Source organism: Corvus hawaiiensis, chromosome 16 (genome assembly GCF_020740725.1).
Source record: "Corvus hawaiiensis isolate bCorHaw1 chromosome 16, bCorHaw1.pri.cur, whole genome shotgun sequence".
Lineage (NCBI taxonomy): Eukaryota > Metazoa > Chordata > Aves > Passeriformes > Corvidae > Corvus > Corvus hawaiiensis.
This window is the reverse complement of record NC_063228.1, coordinates 472,191-494,293: the sequence shown is the minus strand read 5'-3', so window position 1 is coordinate 494,293 and position 22,103 is coordinate 472,191. Positions and strand designations below refer to the sequence as shown.

General features: G+C 44.3%; 1 protein-coding gene and 1 long non-coding RNA gene across 7 annotated transcripts; one reads left to right on the top strand and one right to left on the bottom strand.

Moving 5' to 3' along the window:
- The first annotated feature begins 339 nt into the window (after positions 1–339).
- Positions 340–21,550, top strand: ABCC6 (ATP binding cassette subfamily C member 6). Of its 6 annotated transcripts, none has more exons than XM_048320466.1 (31): positions 341–489; positions 878–1,054; positions 1,401–1,526; positions 2,139–2,276; positions 2,524–2,649; positions 3,231–3,292; positions 4,066–4,197; positions 4,518–4,730; positions 5,554–5,731; positions 6,160–6,321; positions 7,837–7,929; positions 8,318–8,521; positions 8,881–9,027; positions 9,752–9,839; positions 10,133–10,202; positions 10,835–10,961; positions 11,434–11,610; positions 12,065–12,232; positions 13,234–13,417; positions 13,740–13,863; positions 14,353–14,470; positions 15,084–15,291; positions 15,982–16,292; positions 16,974–17,173; positions 17,280–17,406; positions 17,967–18,068; positions 18,804–18,950; positions 19,384–19,542; positions 19,768–19,934; positions 20,412–20,606; positions 21,148–21,550. In XM_048320466.1, exons 1-31 carry the CDS (start codon positions 457–459, stop codon positions 21,254–21,256), a joined length of 4,572 nt encoding a protein of 1,523 aa, XP_048176423.1. In that variant the 5' UTR covers positions 341–456; the 3' UTR covers positions 21,257–21,550. The 6 variants fall into 6 exon arrangements, with proteins under 6 accessions (XP_048176428.1, XP_048176423.1, XP_048176425.1 ...); XM_048320467.1 differs by having other exon boundaries at positions 342–489; positions 13,800–13,863; XM_048320470.1 differs by lacking the exon at positions 341–489 and adding an exon at positions 580–722.
- Positions 2,093–4,072, bottom strand: LOC125334044. The gene is made up of 3 exons (XR_007207056.1): positions 3,100–4,072; positions 2,563–2,647; positions 2,093–2,267 (listed from the first exon to the last, which is right to left on the bottom strand). It is a non-coding gene; the product is annotated as an uncharacterized LOC125334044 (long non-coding RNA).
- Positions 21,551–22,103: the final 553 nt, after the last annotated feature.

Below are 22,103 nucleotides of genomic sequence, written 5' to 3'. Positions count from 1 at the left end.
ATGTTCTGGCCATTTGTGAACGTAACTAAGGTCAGGTAACTTCTACAACAGAAGTTGCTCAATAAAGAAAAGAATTTTGTGTTTCAAGCAGCGTGTTAAATTACGCCAGATACATAAATATGCATGAGATAGGTGGAGAATATGTCTTAGATGGGCGTGTTCATGTAAATTTTACTATATCAGAAAATGTTATTTTTACCCCCTTGGCGTGCTGGATTTGTGGAAAGAATAAACAATGTCTCCTTTCTATCCTAGACCCTGTGCTTAGAGAGCGCCTAAAGCGGCAATCCCGAGGGCTCCGCCTCGGAGCGCGCTGCCGCTGCCGCTGCCGCGGCCGGACTTTGGCCGCAGCGGGCCGGGCGGGCCGGGGCTCTGCGCAGTCGCTCCGGCGGGATCGGAGCTCTGCCCAGCGAGGAAGCGCCGGGCACCGGGCCGGGGGTCCCGGGCAGGGGGTCCATGGGCTCGGGCACTGCGCTGTGCGGGCCCCGGGTGAGTGAGCGATGGAGGCCGGAGGGCCGGGGCCGGCAGGGGAGGCGGCCGGCGCTCCGCCGTGCGGGAAGCCGTGTTTCCGGCAGGGGCTGCGGCGTGCCGCGGACTTTGCCTCCCCGGGACGAGGGTTCGCCCGGACAGACTGTCCAGCTGCAGTAGACGTGATGAGCTGCGAGCGAGGACGCGGCCCGGACCCACTACAGAAATCCCTTTAAAAGGGTTCTAGTGAGTCGGTCAGTCCGGATTCACACAGATTTCCATCCCTAAGGTTGATAAACTCCCGTAATAGTTTGCGAGCCATTATCTGCTTCCTCTTTCCGTCATGGGATTCCTTTCCCCAGCCTTGCTCTGCATCATGTCCTTCACTTCTGTATTGTTTCTGTTTCAGGACTGGAACCAGACATGGCCTGCAAACGCCCCAAGCACGACCTGGTGCTTCGAGAGCTCCATCATTGCCTGGATCCCTTGTGCCTATCTTTGGATCTGTTTTCCTTTCTACTACTTGTATCTTCGACACAGAAACAAAGGCTACATCAGGATGTCCCACATCTTCAAAGCCAAAATGGTAAGGGTGAAGCATGGGATTTGGTCCTAACATTGTCACAACCTTGATGCAGAACTTAACTTTTTAAATCATTAATTCTTTCCTGATGATCCATCTCTGTGGTTTTTTTTTTACTTTTACCAGCTCAGGTCAGTATAAATCAAGTAAAGTTTTAGGAAGATCTGTCATAAGATCTTCTCCCCTGTACTTGCATTTGATTCCCTGACACTTCCCATAACATTCTCTGTCCCAAACCTGATCTTCCACCTCTCCAGTCTTACTGCCCAGGCAGCTTGGATCATTCAGTTTGGTTGATTGTCCCAGCATTTCAGTTCATTCCAGTGTGTGTTTTCTGTCTCTGCCCCAGGTCCTTGGATTCATCCTGGTAATAGTGTGTTTTTCTAATGTCTTCTTCATGGTGTGGGAGAAAAGCCAAGGGATCCCACGGACCTCAGCATTCTTCATTAGTCCTGCTGTGATGGGAATCACAATGGTAATTCTTCCCTTGTTTGTCTGCACATAGCCAAGCTTAGCCCTCCTGGGACAGATTTTGTATTTCCTGTGGTTCTCGCTATCTCTGAGTACAAGTTTGCCTGATGGGGAGTAGAAGGCTGGGGATGCACTTTGTGCACCACTGCTGTGTGACACATCAGGGTGTTGGAGTTGGGGCAGACCTGTGGGCAGAGCACACCTGGCAGGAGGTTTCAGTAGGGTTTAGAAAGAGGTCTCACAACAACGAGACAAGATTTCGTTTCTCATAATCATAGTATGTGATTTAGTGTGGTTTAGAGTGAAATGCGATTTCTGTTCAATGAATAAGTGCCTATTCTCCCCTTCTGTCATTGCATCTGCCTAACCTAAATCCTCCCAGCCTGTTGGCCCCATTGTAATTTTCTTATTTGCCTTCTCTGGAGACATTCTTGACTGCAAAATTGCACATAAAGCTTTTCAGTTTTAGCCTCTTAGGAACAATACTGCAACTCTGAACATCTTGAAATGTTTGGGCAAGAAGCTAACTGATTTTTCTCTATTGTATTCATTGATTTGATAACACTGACATTCCAGTACCACGTATTTATTTGGACAAACTTGTACTTCCTCACAGGTCCTCGCCTTGTTCCTTACCCAAGCAGAAAGAATGATGGGCATCCAGTCTTCAGGGGTCCTATTGATTTACTGGCTGCTCTCATTTGTGGCTGCACTTGTGATGTTTAGTTCCAAAATTCAGCATGCCCTGGAAAAAGTAAGTGAGATCACATACCTTCAATGTGCAGGGCTACAAAGTCTCTAAACAACAGGGATATTTTTGTCTCGTTGACTGTAAGGGGGAGAATCAAATTCCTCTTTTAAAATATGTGCTGAGAAAAATGATTGACGACACTATATTTGTGATGGATGTTTATTTGCAGAGGTAGAACATGAGAAGCTCTTTCTCTGCTGGTTAAACATGAAGGTTCTTGCCTCATTTTCACCAGTGTTCTGTTCCTTAGGGCTTTCTGGAAGACCATTTCCACCATGTTACAACTTACCTTTATGCTGGCCTGGTGCTAGGAGAACTTGTGTTATTCTGCTTAGTTGATCACCCTCCCTTCTTCTCTGAAGCTGACAACAATCCTGTAAGTAGAAGGCAGCTTTTCCTAATGATTTGCTTCATTGCTGCAACAGGATTTTAAATTTATGGGGATACACAGGCACATGAGTATCTGGGTGATGTAAGATGCATCATTCTGTAAAAAAGCTGACAGTTTTAAAAGGTAACTGGCAGAATTTGGGATAGCAGTGCACTGTCTCTCTATGTAAGTTTTTCAAAACTAAAAACCTTCTATCCATACTCATGTTTCTTGTCACTGAAACCAGTGGATAGGGCTCCTATTGCTTCCCCTGGTGCTGCTCTCCTGTGCTGCAGTACTCTGTTGGTGGTATGAGTATAGAAAAGCTCTGTGCTTAAGAAAATAAATGTCTTTGGGTATGAAGAATTACATTCTTTGTTCTTACATCTGAGACATAATGCAAAGTCAAATTCTCCAGAATCTCCCAATCCCATTGAGACTCCAAAATACACTTACTCTGGTTCAGTGAATAGGGAGAGGGGATAACTCTGATTGATTTTCCTGGGGAAGCCCAGAAGGGAACTATCTTCATCTGATGCATGCCCTTTTCTATATATAAATATCACACATGTTTTCTCTCCCATCAGAATCAGTGCCCAGAAGCCAGCAGCTCTTTTCTTTCCAAAATCACATACTGGTGGTTCTCTGGGTAAGAAAACAGAAGACATGGTTTTGCTACAATATCAGAAAAAAACAACAGCATCAGAGATGAGAGAGGATGTAGATGGCAGCCAGGAAATATCTCAGCCCCTGAGTTAGCTTATGGAGTGAGGATTTAAATTATTTCTCTAGGGGCTTGAGGTATTCTCATAAAATCAAATTATAAAAATTTAACTTACTTTTCTCAAAAGAGTTTAAAACGCAGATTTGTGATTCTGGATAATTCTCTGTCTCCCAACTACCCATCCAGTGCCCTCCCAATCTTGAAATAGATCTCATCAATTTCAAAAGATCACTGTACACCAACCACAGCCCTCTCTGCCTGCCAGACCTTGCTGTAACAAATGCTGGGAAAGGGGAAAATAGTGAAGAGGGCATAGGGCCAGCGTGCTGCTGAGCATTCAGAAGCAGAACAATCACATTCTTTGGGCCTACTGTCACTGTGATCAGGTCTCATCTGCATTTCATGGAGCCCAGAGAAAAGTTAAACTGAATTTTGTCCTCCACTACCCAAGACTCTCAGTATGGACTAGAAATTAAGGCTGACTTGAAAATCCCCATTGTGCTGACAGAAGGTAGCCTAGGGATTCAAAGCAAAACTGCTGTTCCTGGCCATTCATGTTTATTCTGGGACAGGACGGCCCTGAGTACTGTCAGGCTGTCAGTGCCTGTGTGCACTGCCTTAATGCCCCCATGTTCCGAAAGTGTTACGCACACCACAGATCCTGCTGTGCTCCCCTGACTGCACTCTGTGTCCTCCAGGCTCCTCTGGAAAGGCTCTCAGCAGGCCTTGGGGGTGCATGACTTGTGGCCAGTGAGGAAACAGGATTCCTCTGAAGAAATTGTTGCCTGGGCAGAAAGAGAGTGGAAGAAGTGTCACAGCAGAACCCAGCAGTGAGTATTTGCTCTGGAGAGCACACCATGGGCTCAGCTGGGTAGTTCTAGATGATCTAAGCAAATACACTCACAGGTACTGGTGTGTGAGTGCCTTTGTGCAAAATCTGATTTTAAGGTGTGTTAAAATCTGCTGGAGAACATCCTTCCATTCTTGGAAGCACAGAACTAACTTTCTGTGAGGGGAATCAGTTTTTGATGAGCACTTATACTGAACATGGTATGAGACCCAGTGTGAGATATTTAGTGATTTTTTGAAAGTACAAATTTCCCAAGCTTTCTCCAGTTGTAGGTAGCTTTCCCATTGTTTCTTCCTTCAGGAAAATGGAGTCTGCTACATTTAAAAAGGGTCAGAAAAGTGAAACTGGCATAGCAGAAGCTGAAGAGACAGAGGCTCTACTGCAATCAAAGCACAGTCAGAGCGGGCCCTTACTGAAAATGTTTTGGAGCATGTTTGGAACTTACTTCCTTCTCAGCACTGTCTGCTTAGTTATCTGTGATGTCTTCCTGTTCTCCACCCCAAAGTTACTGAGGTATGTGCACATTTATAATGTATTTCTATCACATGTACAAGATTGCCGTGTCCACGAGCTCAGAGATGTGTGTGTCAGCACCCACAGACACACAAACACTGACCTTTCAAAATCTGCTCTTGCTGATGGAAGGAGCTCAGGTGTCATTTGTGCTGAGCCCTTTGTCAAGGCAGGAGGAAAAGACACAAAGCCACTGTGTGAAGCTGTGCACACTGTCTGCACTGCTGTACTCCAACAGTGGGAAGGACAGGATGCACCAAGCCATTTGACAACTTTACTAGAACAGGAGTTATTTGATGGTTCTGTATATCACACCACTTGCCACTTGCTGTAGTCTTAAGACTGTATGTTCCCTGACTAATAAAGAGCATGGCTGTGCATCCTACACATCTTAAATAGCTTTGTTAGTTGATAAAATGCTTTGTGGGCTCTGTTGGTACAACACCAACCTGCAGTACCTTATATTTTCAAGGGCAAAATCTCTTCTCAGTCATTAAGATTAGAAGTAGTTCTGGAAATGTCAATTACTCCCTTAGATTACAGCTACCACTTTGCATATTTCTGACAAATTCATGAAAATCAGGAGCCATCCTTAACACTGAAAATGAGGTTTACCCTGAGAGGATGCTGAGATCAGAGATTGCTTCAAAACCAAGAGAGGCTGGATTTCAAAAATCGGGATATTATATGTTCCAGTTCTTCTGCTATCTACTGATAAACCTCAGCCAGAGAGAATACAGAAAGATCTCCGGTATTTCTGCCAGTTTATTTTTTGTGTCTGATAATTCTGAAGATTCAGCAACATTTTACTCCTGTCTTGCAGCCTTTTCCTGAAGTTCATTGAAGATCAGGCAGCACCGAGCTGGCTTGGTTATTTCTATGCCTTCAGCATGTTCCTGCTGGGTTGTCTCCAGACTCTGTTTGAGCAACGTTACATGTACATGTGCCTTGTTCTGGGGCTGAGGCTGAGAACTGCAGTAACAGGGCTTGTGTATAGGAAGGTGAGGGTGCAGATCCTTTTTTTACTTTTGCTTTTTTCTAGCTCTATATTAGTAGTTATGATGTTGTACCTTGTTCATAGCAATATCAGGGGAGATGTCACTAGAAACTGGTTTTAGGCTGTAGCTGTCCTGTATTCATTTCTGAACAGTACATGGCAGATACATTTTTCAGAGCTTCCCTCTGAAGGAAAAGCCAAGAAAAGGAAAGCAAAAATCAACATAAACTTTCTTATGCTGTATATGATGGTTGGGGAAAAGGAGTAGATGCTTCATCTCAAAGTGAAGTCACATGGCCCAGGCAGCAGCATGGTTTCAATACCTGGGATTTGATATTTTTCTCCCTCTTTGTTCTCTATGAGGAAAAGAAAGTTGTTTGACTTTTGGACCAAAGCTGTTGTTTGATGATGTCTTTTCTTTGCCCTGTCTAGATCCTAGTTATGTCAAATGCCTCAAGGAAAGCAGCAACCATCGGTGAAACTGTTAATCTGGTATCTGTTGATGTGCAGAAGCTAATGGATCTGATTATCTATTTTAATGGGACCTGGCTGGCCCCTATTCGGATTATCACCTGCTTTATCTTCTTGTGGCAGGTAAAATATGACAGTATTTATCAATCCCCTTCTATTCTAAATATGAAAGGAAAAAGGAGATTTCAGAATTCTACTTACTGGCTTGAATTACATGAAATTGCCATATTTTTTGCAGCTCTGTAGCGTGGTGCATTCACTTTTCTTTCTGAAAAATATTTTTATTGGTATAGAATCCTCGCCTGATCCTTCAGTTCATCTTCTCACCTGTGTATTCAGCATTCAGTCCCTTTTAGGAGACTGTGAGTATAGTTAAATGAATCTGACTGATAAAACTTCTGCTTCAGATTTTCCTCTGTCACCTCTTGGTGGCCCAGTGCACGCTAAAAGTCCAGTGCCAGCTCCTTGGCATAGTTCCAGGACATAATGGGGAATGCTCTGAAATAGCAACTTGACGTACTTCATCCTGAAGCCTGATTACCAGAAGATCACTGAAACAGCTTGAAAAGCAAAGTTACATGACATTCAAAAAGGGTATTGGATACTTTGAATTTCATCGGTATTAAGGAATTTAGCAAGGAGAGAGCAAAACCTGAATTAGAAGTAGTGGATGGTAATCTAAAAGATCCATTTTTAATCAATGTGTGGTATTTTCTCAGCAGTACAGAGCCCTATTTCTTAGTCCCTGTTTTTGGTAAATGGAAGAATGAGCAGTGTAGAGACAGGTGATTCACAGGAGCTTTCCAGAGGCCTTTGAGACTTTCCTGTATTACCCAGGATGGACTGTGCCTCGTGCCTGGCAGGATGCTGTGACTGTGAAAACCAGTAGCCATGGTGCAGACTGCTGAGAAGTCATCATCCCTTTCCTAGTGACGTTGACAAGTTGAATGTGGTTGGAGCATAATTACACTTTGTTTGCTGGTGTTCACAGACCATTTGTGTAGACAATACCTGTAATGCTCTGTGTACACCAGCATTCCCCTGTCCAGCCATCCCTAGGGAGACGTAACCAACCCGTGAGAAACAAGTTTTGATGCACGATTATTATGAACCGTGGGATCCAAGAGCTGTCCCAAGTTAATGGCACAGGATAATGCCACCATTTCATCTCACCTTGGTGTAAATGCAGACAAGCTGGGTTATTTATGCTGCAAGAATATTTTGTTGAGGGTTTGGGTTTGTTTTTTAAGGAAAACCTGGTATTGTCCAGGGTCACTTACTCAGGGCAGCCACAAGATGTCCTGAACGCACCCAAGGACGGTTGGGAAGAGCCGGGAATGGCTTGAATTGCCAGCGTGCCTCTGGATTGCCTTCAGCACTGATCTAGTTCCTAACAAGGGAGCAAATAAATTCAGCACAGCCTGATGACAGGCGTTATCCTGCCTGGAGAGTTAACAATCCACAGTGCTTAGGGAGCACAACTCCCAGGAAAGGCAAAGGCAAGATCAGGGGAAAGGCTTAGCCAGAGGGATGTTATGCACAAGCTCAAATGGGAGGGAAGGTGAGCATGGGGAATGAAAAACAGTTTTTCCTAGTCATCACCAGAAGTTCCTTCTCTTTCCATTTCTCTCCTGGCAGCTTCTAGGACCATCTGCCTTGACTGCAATTGCTGTATTCCTTTTTCTTTTGCCTCTGAATTTTGTGATCACCAAGAAGAGGAGTCAGTTTCAGGTACATTTTGCTTTGTGAAAATGAAGTGGTTTACTGAGTTATGTGATGGCTTATATTTATTATTCATGCTTGACTGAAGTAACATAGGAGGATTTGAAGCTTGCTAAGTTTCTTGAAATTTAGAGCAAGGTCTTCCATGTTCAGCCTTTTACCATGTTTGCCCTACTTTTCTGTTGTTTTTATGTACTGCCAGTAAAAATAAAGCTCTGAAGATGTAAAGTAAAATATTTCCCAGCCTGGAAGATTCCTAAGCAAAACAGTATACACAGCTCAACTGCAGGGAAATTTATTCAGGATTTGGAGGCAGGAATAAGGTATTTTTCTTCAAAATAATTGCACCATTAAACATTCAACCTATTAAATGATAAAACTCAAACATTTGTTACAGGAAACCCAGATGAAGCATAAGGATGAGAGGGCCAAACTCACCAATGCCATTCTCAGTGACATCAAAGTAATCAAACTGCATGGCTGGGAGAAAACCTTCATGGAGAAAGTGCTTGGAATCCGAAAGCAAGAACTTCAGGCCTTAAAAAGATCTCAGATTCTCTTCTCAGCATCCCTAGTTTCTTTCCATTCATCAACTTTCCTGGTAAGCAGATCACCTTCCTACATAAAACACGTGCTGTTACTTCTATTTCTCTTTGTACTTCTGCCTGGACAGATTTTTCCTATGGACAGCTAAAGATTTTATCTGCCTGGAGGAGCTGGAGGTCACAGGAGTTGCTGTGGCTGCCACACCAAAACCTCCTTAAAGCAGAGCAAACCTCAAATGATGAGACTTGGTTCTGTCAGCAACATGCCAGACCTGTGCCTGTGGTACCTGCAGGACAGGCACCTAGAGGTGATAGCCTGGATTTAACCAAATGGGCCCCAGGGTCTTAAGGAAGGGCCTGTCGCCCTTGGACCATTTTGAAGCAAATGGTTTTCTTTTCCTTTGCTCCCTTTCAGATCACATTTGTCATGTTTGCTGTCTACACCCTGGTGGACAACACACACGTGCTGGATGCTGAGAAAGCCTTTGTGTCCTTAACACTGATCAACATCCTCAACACTGCCCACTCCTTCCTGCCCTTCTCCATCAATGCTGCTGTCCAGGTTAGCTGCAGGCCCTGTTTCTCTTCCTTTGGCCATAGAGATTTTTTTACATATCCCCATTAACAGGTAAAAGTAGGGATTTCTTAGGGCTCTGTACATCAGCTATTTAATTGCCACTGTGAAACAGTGAAGTGCAAGGGCTTGCAGCTAAAGGTACTTTGTGGCATTGCTTTTCAGAAGGGCTCCTTTATATTAACAACTTAGTCAACAAGAATTACTCCTAAGTCTTTTCTAGCTCAGCACAAGCACCATTAGATCTCAGAGGGGCTTCCAGTTCTGTTTTTAATCACAGAAATCAGAATAGGTGGAGCAAAATCTCCATAGGGGATCAATAGAAACCCTGCTAGTCCAAGCCAGAAAGAAAAGCAATTCATTGTTCAGTAAGAAATTAGGAAATTTATTTCCCTCTTACACTCCAAGACTGTCACAGATTTTCAGGTACAGAAGCAATCACTGGAAAGACTGCAGGAAGGATTGGATGAAAAAGTTCCAATTTCACTGAACCAGAAGCACAGGGAAGGATATGGGGTTTTTGCTAAGCTAAGTGGAAATAAAGGCAGGTGACATATGGAAGAGCTGCCTTTGGCCCATCTAAGCCTACAGCATCTGCAGCATAGCACCTACTCAATATTCTAAGTGAGTCTTCAAGTTGAGCCTTCACTTTGGGTTTTTGCTCCCTTTCTACTCTAAATCTTACGTTCTTCTGTGTGCTGCTTCATTTCAGGCCAAAGTTTCCTTAAACCGCTTAGCAGCTTTTCTGAATCTGGAAGAACTGAATCCTGAGAGCTCTCGCAGGAGCACTTCTGGCTGTGGTGAGCTTTTATGTTAGTGCTCTTGTCTAATAAGAGGAGTAATTTCCATTGTTCAGCCTCTACTCAGGGTGTCTACCACAGTCAAGAGAAAAATATTTGCCCCTTACTGTCACTATCTCTCTGGCCTCATTATTTCTAACAATGAAATCTAGTCTGGTAATTTACCCCTTCTTTTCATAATAAAGGTTCACTTTATGTAACAAATACACACTGAAACATAAAATCACATAAATTGGGACATTTCTGTAGCTACCTTTGCATTTACAAGTGGTCTGTCTTTCTTCATGTTTTAGCACAGACAAGTATCACCATAAGAAATGGGACTTTCTGCTGGAGCAAAGAAACTTCTCCTTGTCTTAGAAGGTACAGACTTACCCTTAGTCATCTCTCAATTCTGTAGGTCAGGGGATGCTGAATGAACTAATTCCTCAGGGCCTAAGTGAAACCAGGGTAGAATATCCAGAGGCTTCCGAGTTTGCTTCTTATTCAATGTTGAATTCTGAAAATTATAAAATCAGACAAAACATAATCTTGCTTTTATGTTGAGGAGCACATAAATGGGAAGGTGCCTGTATCTGGATGTTGCTGTAATACATGGAGACTGTTTTCTTTATACAGTTTTCTTGCCCAAATATGAAATTACAGTAATTTAAGTGAAAAATGTAGATGGAATGCAGATGTTATATATGACATCACTACATGCTTATTTCAAAAGGCATTGACATTTTAGAAAAGAAAAGCTTTGAAAAGTTCTGGTGTTCAAGAATGTTCTACATCCAATGCTTTGGGCTAGCCTGGCTCCAGAGTGGGGATCTGGGTATGAAACTCAGATGGGGATGTGGATGAAGAAGTCTTTCTGTTTGGAGGTGTCTTTGAAGGGATGAAATTAGGGTATTTACTTAATACATACCTGACAATAGCAAGAATTTTGATAATAATTACATTTATTTTCAGGAAGTGTATCTAAGTGTAAGAGCCTGTTCTTCTCCCCACAGCATAGATCTCACCGTGCCCCAGGGCTCTTTGCTGGCTGTGGTTGGGCAGGTGGGTGCTGGCAAGTCCTCCCTGCTGGCAGCATTACTGGGCGAGCTGGAGACCACAGATGGCTGCGTGACCATGAAGGTGAATTTTGCCCTCAGCATTTGCTTCTCTAATTAGGCTGTTTTCAGGAACTGTAAGGTATTAAACACAGCATCAGGTACCTGAGGAAAACCCATTTACTGCTGAATTTTAACACAGGCTGTATGTATCAGTCCACATTTAATTATCTCAAGGTGCTGCAGACCTCTCAGATGCGCCTGGACTTTGGGAATAGGAGCTGGAACAGTACTCCAAAGATGCAGTTCTGTTTCCCATTCTGACAGTGAGCTGAAGTGGCATCCTGGTAAATTGCATCCTGTACTTGTACCTCTGTTTACTCCCCTGTAAGGCAGTAACAGTGCAGACTCACATTTTGCAAAGCCTTCTGAGAACTGTCAGTGGTGATGATTATTCCAGATTTCCATAACTGAGAGAGCTTTTCTTCAAAGATGGATTCCCACAGTGTCAAGTTGACCTTATGGAAAAGTTTGCTAACATTCTTCCACTTCTGTAGGACACTGCAGCTTATGTCCCCCAGCAAGCTTGGGTTCTAAATGCTTCAGTGGAAGATAATATTCTATTTGGGAAAGAGATGGATGAAACATGGTTCAATAGAGTGACAGAGGCTTGTGCACTGCACCCTGATTTGGAGACCTTCCCTGCAGGGCAGAAGAGTGAAATAGGAGAAAAGGTACTGGCTTGGGTTTATGTTTTGGCCAACTTTTCCCTGAGTAGCTACAAGTTCAGGTGTTCTGCTTAAAACATCTACCCCTGAGTAGCTACAACTTTGGGAGCCCTGATTAAAACACAAAAAACCTAAATTCGCAAGAGGCAGGTGCTCAGGAATTTCTGGGAAGTTGGGCCATGATTTAATTTAGTTTAAGTCCACCTTCTGACAGCCTAATCAGAGACATGAGTGATGTTTAAGACTAAAATCAACACATCCAGGTCGTTCTTGGGTGCTCTTTTGCAGGAGAGAGGAGTGGTTCAAGAGACTCTGCCTCTGCAAGAGCCCTATTTGGAGGGAGGGAGGGAGATGCACTGATTTAAAAATAAGGAAGTCGTAAAGTCTTAGTGTAAAAGGGAGTCAGCAGTTGGGAAATATGCTGTAGCTTTGGAATAAATAGAGTCAATACATTTTCCAGGGAATCAATCTATCTGGAGGGCAGAAGCAGAGAGTGAACCTTGCTCGGGCCGTGTACCAGAAGGCTTCGATTTACCTGCTTGACGATCCCCTGTCAGCTGTTGATGCCCATGTGGGGCAGCACATCTTTGAACATGTTCTTGGACCCAATGGTTTACTAAAGGACAAGGTGTGCTATAAACCTGAACTGTAAACAATTGCACAATGTTGCTAATTAGCAGAGCCCTGAAATGTTTCCAGCAGGGTGGGTTGCTCAGTTTATCAAAGGCTCACAAATGCTTTTTTGCAGTGGCAGCAGGGCAGTGGGAAGGCCACGCACCTCCTCTGCAGGCCACACAGCACCTGCAAGTCCTGCAGGGAAGCTCACCCAGGAGAAGGAAGGCTGGCTTTATCCTCATGCAAACTACATGCCTAGTGCCAGCCTTACTTTCACAGCAAGTTTACTGTTCTTTGGTCTTCTGTTGACATCATCCTTCCCTCCTTTTGAGATTTACTTCTAGCACAGTTCAGAAGAGCTGCCTGATCTCTTCAAAATTCTATCACCATGATGTCTAATCCCATCACTTTTGAATAGGTCAGTTGCACCTTTACAGTTCTCATCACCCAAATGTTCATCATTTAAACACTTCTCCATTCTTTTTGCATTGGTTGCATTTTGTTATTCCTTGATATTTCCCTGCTGTCAAGCAATCTGGATAAGAAAAACAGTTACATGAGAAGAGATGCTAGGGCAGCTCTACTGGATTCATAATATAAATTCAGTTTCACATTACAGAAGGAAAACAGGAAGCAGGTAATTCCTTGCATTACAAAGTCCAATTAAAACAAACGTATCTGATTATAACCTTTCTCTCCATGAGGATTGGTTGCAAGTATCAGAATATAATTATGTATTGAAACAGAATGACTGACTAAGAAGAATGTAAGGTGTACTCAAAGGCCTGATTGTATATTAGAAATGCAGAATATGCCAATTTATCTAGGGAAAAATTACTTTTATGTCCTTTCCTCCAGTTATCTGTGCAAATATGCTCAGAAATGTAAATAAAAGGAAATGCCCTCTAATTCCATTCAGGCTGATGAATTTTTGAGGCCTAAATTTGATGCTGACATACTGATACCAGTACTGACAGCAGAACAATTTTAACTGTTCCCTCTTTATTCAAGCAGACTCGTGTGCTGGTGACCCACACAGTTAACATTTTGCCTCAAGTGGACAGCATTGTTTTTCTGGTGAACGGAATGATCTCAGAAACTGGTTCCTACCAAGAACTTCTACAGAGAAATGGGGCCTTTGCAGAATTTCTTCATTCGCACATTACTGCGGAAGAGAAGCCATGTGCTGGGTTTCCAGGTAACCCAGATGGGTTGGAATCATTCTTCTTAGGTCTATTAAGTCAATTGTTTCCTTCATATCCCATTTGTTTTATTATGGACATTTAAAGCAGAGACCAAATCACAGTAAGGTGGTGTTTTGTGTGGAGAAAAATATGCCTGTCAAATTATCTGACTCATCACCTCAAAATTGGTTCTTGAATCCATATTAGGAGACACTAATCCTGCAGTAAACTACTGCCCACTATTATGTGCTATTCTTCAAGCCTAACATTGATATTTCTACCTTTAGAAACAATATTTTAAAAGAATCTTTCCTCCATATTACCTGTCTTTCAAAGGCTATACAGGACAAAACAGGATTCTAAAGCATTTAGAAAAAAACTACATTTGTTTCACAGCTTTGGGAGACACCAAAGGCACTATCACCACTGGAAATGGTCCATCTCAGGAGAAACCCCTTAGGTAAGCTTAAAGCAGTCTCAGACACTGAAGAACTTACTCCAAAAGCCCCTACAAGCCTACATGGAGGCTCTTACTGAGTATGATACAGGTTTGGGATTGATCTGTAAATTAATAACAAGAGCAAACGGGCAAAACTCAAGAAAGAGTTAAAAACCTGCTCTTGGATGTCGAAGTTGACTGATATTCCTTCTGTATTTCACAAGAAGCCAGAACAGAGCTCAAGTACAGGCACACCTTGATGCATTTGGTTGCTGATGACTTTCCAGTGGGGCTGTAAGGTCAGACTCATCCCAAACCAGCCTCAGAGAGTGAATGCTTTTAAGCCTCTGCTCCTCAGTGGCTTGACAGAGGCCAGTCACTGTGACAAACATGGACAATGGTTGGGGTCACTCTGGAGGGCCCTGAAAACTGCAGCCCTCAAAAAAGGCATGAATTTAGGGATGGATAGGGTGACTAAAAATTGAAAGGATTTTTGTTTTCTTAATGAAGTGGTGGTTCAGTAAAATCTGCTGTGGGAAGGGAGACCATTGCTGTGAGTCAAGACTGTACCAGTGCTGCAGCCACCAGTGGAGGATTAACCAAGGCAGAGACAACTCAGCATGGCAGGGTAAGCACAGCACCTTCCTGTAGAGGCAAGGACACATTCCATGGGGATATCACACTCATGGCAGGCAGGTCAGCTCCCTGCCTAAGCTAAACCACAGCCAGGGAGTCAGCTGAGCTGTACAAGTGTGCCCTATAACTGAGACAAGGACATACTATACTGAGAAGAAATGAGAGTAAGACGTTAGAAACCCCAAAAGGAGCAGCTTTTCCTCTAGGGAAGCACAGCACTAGCCAGACAAGGGTCTCCTCACCTCTCCTGACCAGCAGGCCCTCACACAAGCACCCCGTGTGAACATGAGAGTTCTCTCTCACACCAGGAACACAGAAAAACCTCTGCCTAACATAAGGAAAGCCTTATGTGCATTCCAGAAGTAACATGAGCCTACTGCATAACATTCAACAGTTGATAATAATCATTCATTAATGATTTCTTTAAGTATGCCTTTGTTACTCATCCGTGAGGAAAACAAAGAATCAAAATGGTTGCTATGGCTGTGACGTATAACCAAGAAATGCCCTAATAAATCATTCCTTGCTTCAGAGCTGCTTTTTTTTGCTAGCAAGCTTGATCCTCCCAACCTCTCGTCCTCTTTTTGCCCCTTGCCTCGCTGCAGGTCAGTGCTGGGGTGCACGGAGCCTACCTGGCGGCCACGGGCCCGGCCCTGTGCGCGAGCGCCGTCCTGTCCTTCGCGTGCCACCAGGCCGTGGCCTTCTCGCGGGGCTACTGGCTCAGCCTCTGGACTGATGACCCCGTGCACAATGGGACACAGCAGCTCACAGAGCTCAGAGTTGGAGTCTTTGGTGCATTGGCAGTGGTTCAAGGTTCGTTTAAGTTGCTCACCTAATTCTTCTCTGTATTCCCACCTCCCTTCCCCATATCCAGGATGTTTTCTCAGAATATAAACAAGTGCATACCCTTGGGCTTCAGCCTCCTGGGCTTCTGGCATCAACCCTAAAGGTTTTTCTTTTTTCTTCTTATCTCTTTCCATCCTTCCAGCATAAATTAGTTGTATAAAAGTGCAAGTGGGGGCTCTTCTCCATGCTGAATTAAATCTTGGCTTAGGTCACGTAAAACAGAGAGAAAAGAAGATAAACTCATGGACTTCTAAATTTCTTTATCTTTTTCTTTTAGAATAGCCACAATTCTTTTGGGCACTCTATTTAAAAAGAAAAAATATCACTGAACAATTTAAAGTAATCCCAGTCAAGCTTATTTTGTGATGAATGAATAATTTGTCCCACATATTTAAGTTGCTGAATCCATGCCCCCCATCAAGCTGGCTTAGAAGGTCTTTGGCCACTCCGTAACTACCCTACAGAAGGAGTAGCTTACCCTGCAACTCTGAGGCTTGGTTTAATTCCTGCTAAAGAGAGGTTTAATTCCCATTGCACCTTCCTGAATGCACACTGGTGCAGCATTCACAGGACTAAGTGGAGATCACGATCTTGCAAAGGAGAACTCCAGGGTGGGTTTGTTCAGACCTAGTAATAAGAGTTCCTTTTCTCTTACAGCCTTGGGCAGGTTTGCCTGCACAGCAGCAGTCCTCCTGGGGGGCGTGTTAGCCTCACACCAGCTCTTCCTGCAGCTGCTGAGCAGTGTCATGAGATCCCCCATGCTCTTCTTTGAGCAAACACCCATCGGACACCTGCTGAACCGCTTCTCCAGAGACATGGATGCTGTTGATTCTGTCATCCCTGACAAGCTGAAGTCCGTGCTGGGATTCTTGTTCAACTTACTGGAGATCTACCTGGTGATTGTGGTGGCTACACCATGGGCAGCAATGGCCATAGTGCCCTTGACTGTTCTTTATGCAGCATTCCAGGTAGGAGCTCACAGATACACACACAGGAGAGGCTGAAGCAGCACAGCCACGTCCTTGCAGAAAGCCTCCTTCCATTTCTTAGGAGTGAAGGCATGCAGAAATTAGTTTCATCATCTCAAATTGCATTTAAGCAAGAGCAATGTCAGTCCCTTTCCCTCATCACCTCAGCCTTCCGAAGCACCCCAGCGCCCTCTCAGAGGCTTGTGCTTTTCTGATGTCTAAATCAAATCCTACCTAGAGCTATATCCCTTATCACCATTAGTGTAAATCACATGAAGACCAAAAGCATTTTTCCTTTCCTGCAGAATTCCTACACTACTTTTCATATATCCATGTTTGCCAGCTAAGACTGAGCATGAGGGAAGGGCAAGTTCACTTCTGTTTTCCATCAAGCAGAGGGCTCAGCTACAGGAGAAACTGCGTGTAGAGGTTTTGTGGGGTCAGAGCACCCTGGCTCCTTTGCCCCAACCACAGGGTTATTCCTAATAAAGATAGGACATAACCGAGGTAGGAACACTAGCTCGTCTTTTAAGGCCATCTCCTACCTGCACATAAGGTTTTGTAGCATGAGGATAGCACGTACTGTTGCACTTGTTGAGGCCCTCCCAAATTTCCTGTGGAGCACCTCCTGAGAGGCATGAGCCTTCTAATGTCTCTCCCTTCCATTTTCCCTTGTACCAGCACTTCTATGTCACCACCTCCTGCCAGCTGAGACGCATGGAGGCTGCCAGCAGGTCTCCCATCTACTCCCACATCTCAGAAACTTTCCAAGGCAGCAGTGTGATCCGTGCTCACAAGGACCAGCAGAGGTTTATTTCAAAGAGCAATTTCCTAGTGGATGAGAATCAGCGAATTTGCTTCCCTGGAGCTGTTGCTGACAGGTACAAATCTGCCCAGCAGCTCTGTGAGTGTTCTGTAAAGTAATCACGTGTTGGGAGAAAGGGAGAGGGCACCCAGCAACAGCCCTGGGCTCTCCTCCTCCTGCAGGTGGCTTGCTACAAACCTGGAGTTCCTGGGCAATGGCATCGTGCTGGTTGCAGCCCTGTTTGCAGCCATGGGCAGGACACAGCTCAGCCCAGGAACTGCTGGCTTCTCCATTTCCTGTGCTCTCCAGGTAACCCAGTGTGGAAATAATACCATGCTTGCCTCTATCAAAAGCAACTGCATTTTAATTTCTAAGAAATTATGAACTATTTCTGTGCCTTTCTAGATGCCTTTTCTACCAAATCCTGCTGTCACTGCTAAAATCCAGAGCATCTGGAGCACGTGGCCCCTTAGGGAATGAACCTCATAAACGCATGCACAGGCCATCTTCCTCCTGCACCTGAACTTATACTTAAGTCCAAGCAAGGCCTGGGCAGCTGAAGCAAGGTCTCTAGCACCTGTCTTACGTGCTTGTAGACTAGTTGCACAAGAACTTAAGAAACAGCTACACCATCTTTTAGCATCCAAGTCAGTAGCATTTAACTCTCTGTAAACTTGCTGAAGGGGGCTGTGGCAGGAGCTGGCTTTCACTTCAGCATTTTAAGGTTTTCTGATGTAATCTAATTTCTGATATAATTAGCTGCTGAGGAGATCTTTAGAAATAAACACTAACACAAAGTACCAGGTAACTCACAAGCACAGGTCAGAGCTCATTTTCTCTGCCCCAATGCTTCTCTTTCCTTGTGGCAGATAACTGGTGTTCTGAACTGGATGGTTCGCTCCTGGACAGAAATAGAGAACAACATTGTTTCTGTGGAGAGAGTGAGAGAATACCTGAGGACTCCTAAGGAGGTAGCTAATCCACTACTGACCTTATTAGAAGGGGCTGAACATCTCTGCAAACTCAATGAGTAACTTTCCTGTTCCACCTAAAAAACCTCTAGTTTTCCCTTTCTGAAAGGCCAGTCATGTTTCCTTTAAAGAACTGCAGCATTTGGGTTTTATCCAACTGACTAGACTTGTTTTATAACCTCTGATCATTATTTTCTCAAGAGAGTTATGCATTGGATTGCCATTAAAATAGCTTCACTTGGTAACACTCATGGAATGAGACATTTTCTGCCCATATTTGGAGTATTTATTATGTGACTTCAGATGCAACTCTCTGATAACTGCTGGCTCCTAGATAGCCTTTTAGCTGCTAAAAGTCTCCAGTGCAAACATTTTTGTTCTGTAATCATTAGAATTATATCTCCATATGTTGCCCTGAGAGAGGACGCTTTCACAGTCCTGTTTACAGGGGAATATAAATTTTTTTTATTGAACCACTCAATGTCAGAACTCTGACTTGCAAGCAAATATTCATCCCCATTTTCAGTAAAGAAAATCTGATCGGCATCTTTGGATAAAGTAAAAAGCCAGCATCTGCAGTATGAAAGTTAGAGGCCTTTTTCTGCTTTGGAAATAGCAAAGAGATTGGGAGGGAGTTGGCACAGACATCTTCATGAGCTTCCCATTCCAGTATGGCCACTTGATTGGGTAATTTAAATCAGCCTTAAACACTGCTGTTTGCTTCCATCTCTTCAGGCACCCTGGACTCTGAATGGCAAACTCCAAGGGCAAGTTTGGCTCACTGAAGGAACGATTGAATTTAAAAACTACAGCCTGTGCTACAGGCCAGGTTTGGAGTTAGCACTGAGGCGTATCAGTGTGACCATCAATGGGCACGAGAAGGTAGGAGAACCACTCCTCTAGCACTGTGAGCAGTGCTGGGCAGTGACCAGATCCAGGGGGATACAGCCCCCACCTGCACCCAGCTAGGCAGCCTGGCAGCTGCAGGAAAGCAGGAGCCCACCTCCCCCACTGCACACCTTGTCCAGCTTGTTACAGCAAAGGAATTCCACTTTTTCATTCTAGGTCCACATCAAGGCCCTGTTCGAGCTGCTAAGTCTTGTAATTATTCTTCCCATCAAAGGCTTTTGTGAACTATAAATGCTTCCCTTTAAGAAAGCATTGCCAGGCTATGCCAATCATGAGCAGCCCTAAAGATCTGATCCATGCGAAGCTGTCTCTCGTCAAAAGACCAAGAGCAGCTACATGACATGTTTGTCCAACTGTGAGAAAACCATCAACATCAAAACCAAAGTCTTTCCATTGCACTTTACAGATTGGCATAACTGGCAGAACAGGAGCTGGGAAATCCACCCTTGCAGTGGGATTGCTGCGACTGGTGGAAGCTGCAGAAGGAGCCATTCTAATTGATGGACAGGATATTGCCCAACTAGGCCTCCACAACCTCAGATCCAAGATAACTGTCGTACCCCAGGTATGAAACTCATTTCCAAAATCCTTGAGCAGGATCTTGAACAGCTGGGAAGGGTTTATAAAGATTCAGTGACAAGAGGGACATTGAGCAATTTCCATGTTGGAAATGCCGTGTTCATCTGCCATTCAAGATAACATCAGTCACAGATTCCCACCCAGCAGGCAGGACCCAAGAGCTCATTTTTATATTCATTTCAGGAGTTGTTTGTACTGTCTCTGTGCTCAGGATCCAGTTTTGTTTTCCGGCTCCCTAAGAATGAATCTCGACCCATTAAACCAATACACTGATGCAGACATCTGGACAGCTTTGGAACTGACTCAGCTCAAGAACTTTGTTGCAGATTTGCCAGAGCAGCTGGAATATAAGTGCACTGACCAAGGGGAAAACCTAAGGTACCTTTATCTGCAGAAAGGGAGTGGCAGGGCAGAGCCAGCCCCTGGGCTAGGAGAACAGAGCTGGTTGGATAAGGAAGCTAATTCCTTTTAAAATATAATCAGTTTTTTTTAGTGGCATCCAGACAGCAAATTGCTGCATTACTGTCCTGTTTAGCAGCATGAAATCAAATCAGAAGACACCAAGGAAGACTTCTGAGATGTAATCATTGTGGTGGTTTGCATTTGTGCAGTACTTAGAATCCCACAATCCCGTTCCAAGTACCCTAATTTTCTGGGTGCCATAGCAATGCCTCCCCTTCACTTCCTTAGGCTGTTTGATGCTGTTACCTACCTGCAGTGCCACCAGCCTCAATCACCCTTTCAGAGAAAGGGAACAATCACCTTTTCATTATTAATTTCATATGAATCATCTGATCTGACCCCAAGGAAAAGTGACTACCAGCCTCAGTTTACCAGCCCTCTTCTTACTTGCAGCACTGGTCAGAAACAGCTGGTTTGTCTGGCCAGAGCACTCCTGCGGAAAGCCACAATCCTCGTTCTGGATGAGGCCACAGCAGCAGTGGATGTAGAAACTGATGTCCAGATTCAGTCCATGCTGAGGACTGAGTTCAGAGACAGCACCGTGTTAACAATCACTCACCGGGTGAACACCCTCCTGGACTGTGACAGGTACAGACATTCCTGAGCAGGAGGGAACACACAGGCAGCTGATGTGACTGACACACCACAGTGGTGCTGAACAGCAATTTCGTTTCTGTCCTCTTTGTGTTTAACCCTCCAAGCTTTGCTTTAGAGTTTGGCGGATCTCTCTTAAACCAGCTGGAAACCAATAGGTTAATCAGAGATCCTTTACTCCCACACAATGCCTTTGTGCTGTGTCACAGCCCTTTCCCTGCCACTGACAGCAAAACCATGACCACAGCTCCTTGTGTCACCTGAGAGTTGTGAAACTAAAATACCCAGTACCCATTCACAAATCTCACTCCAGTCTCAATTGCCAAAAACCCCTCCTCCCAAACTCAGTACTTGAACAGTCACTCAACAGAAACTCTTTCTATCCCAGTACTGTTTCCCAGCGGAAAAGCTGTTGGAAAGCTTGGCTGAATAAGCAGCAAGTACTGAAATTTATTTTAAAACTAAGTAGAAATAACTACATTTATTACAGCTGCTGTGTGTCCCCAAACTTACACCTCTGTTTTAATGTTCACAGGATTTTAGTCTTGGAAAATGGTCGGATAGCAGAATTTGATACTCCAGAACATTTAATAGCTCAGAAGGGACTATTCTACAAACTGATGGAAGAATCAGGCCTTGCATGACTCACTCATGGAGTATCCCATAGCACCACCACTATCAGGAGTAATTGATCTCATAATTGAGTTGTTTTGGTTTCTCTCCAAAATGCCTGACATTCAACCAAAGCTTGTATGAGCCAGACCTGCAGTGAGTAGATGGAAAGGGGTAACTTGGGATACACATTATTTCTATAGGAAACTTTGCAATTCCACTTTCATTGTATTTCCAGATACCAAAACCTCACTTGACTGCTGAAAACGAGCCAGTCAAGACTTAAACACTTTTCTGGTATAAAAGCAAACAAGCCAAAAGGGAAAGACCACAGCATTCCTTATTTATACTATAAATGGAGTCCAAATATCCATCATACTTAAAGATTACACAGATTATTTTTAAAAGCCAACAAGCTTTTATGGACAGCAAGGAAGAATTTAACTGGTAGCAAGGAAACTTAACTGTTTGCAGTTTATCCTAAGCTCCAGGCAGAACAAATGAAGTGTTTTGTCAGTGTCTTAAGGACTGCTCACCTGGGCGCTGTTCTTACACAGTTGTGGACTCCAAGGCAGCAGCTGGAGCTCATCATCCAAAGTGCACAAACAGTGGGGGAGGAGGGAAGGGGAGGCAGGATGCCCCTTAGCAGGAGAGCACAGGCTGCCTGTTGTCACAGCTGGGGATCAGATCCACTCCCTCCCTCTGCAGGAGCAGAGCCAGCTCCGGCAGGGGCTCAGCAGTGCACGACAGGAACATGGCTGGGCGTGGCACCAGAGCATCCATTGCTCCTTCTGCCCAAGGCCTGCAGCATTCCCACTGCCAAGGGCCAGGTGCTCACAGCAGGGCATGTCCAAACGTTGACACCAACATTTCCAAATT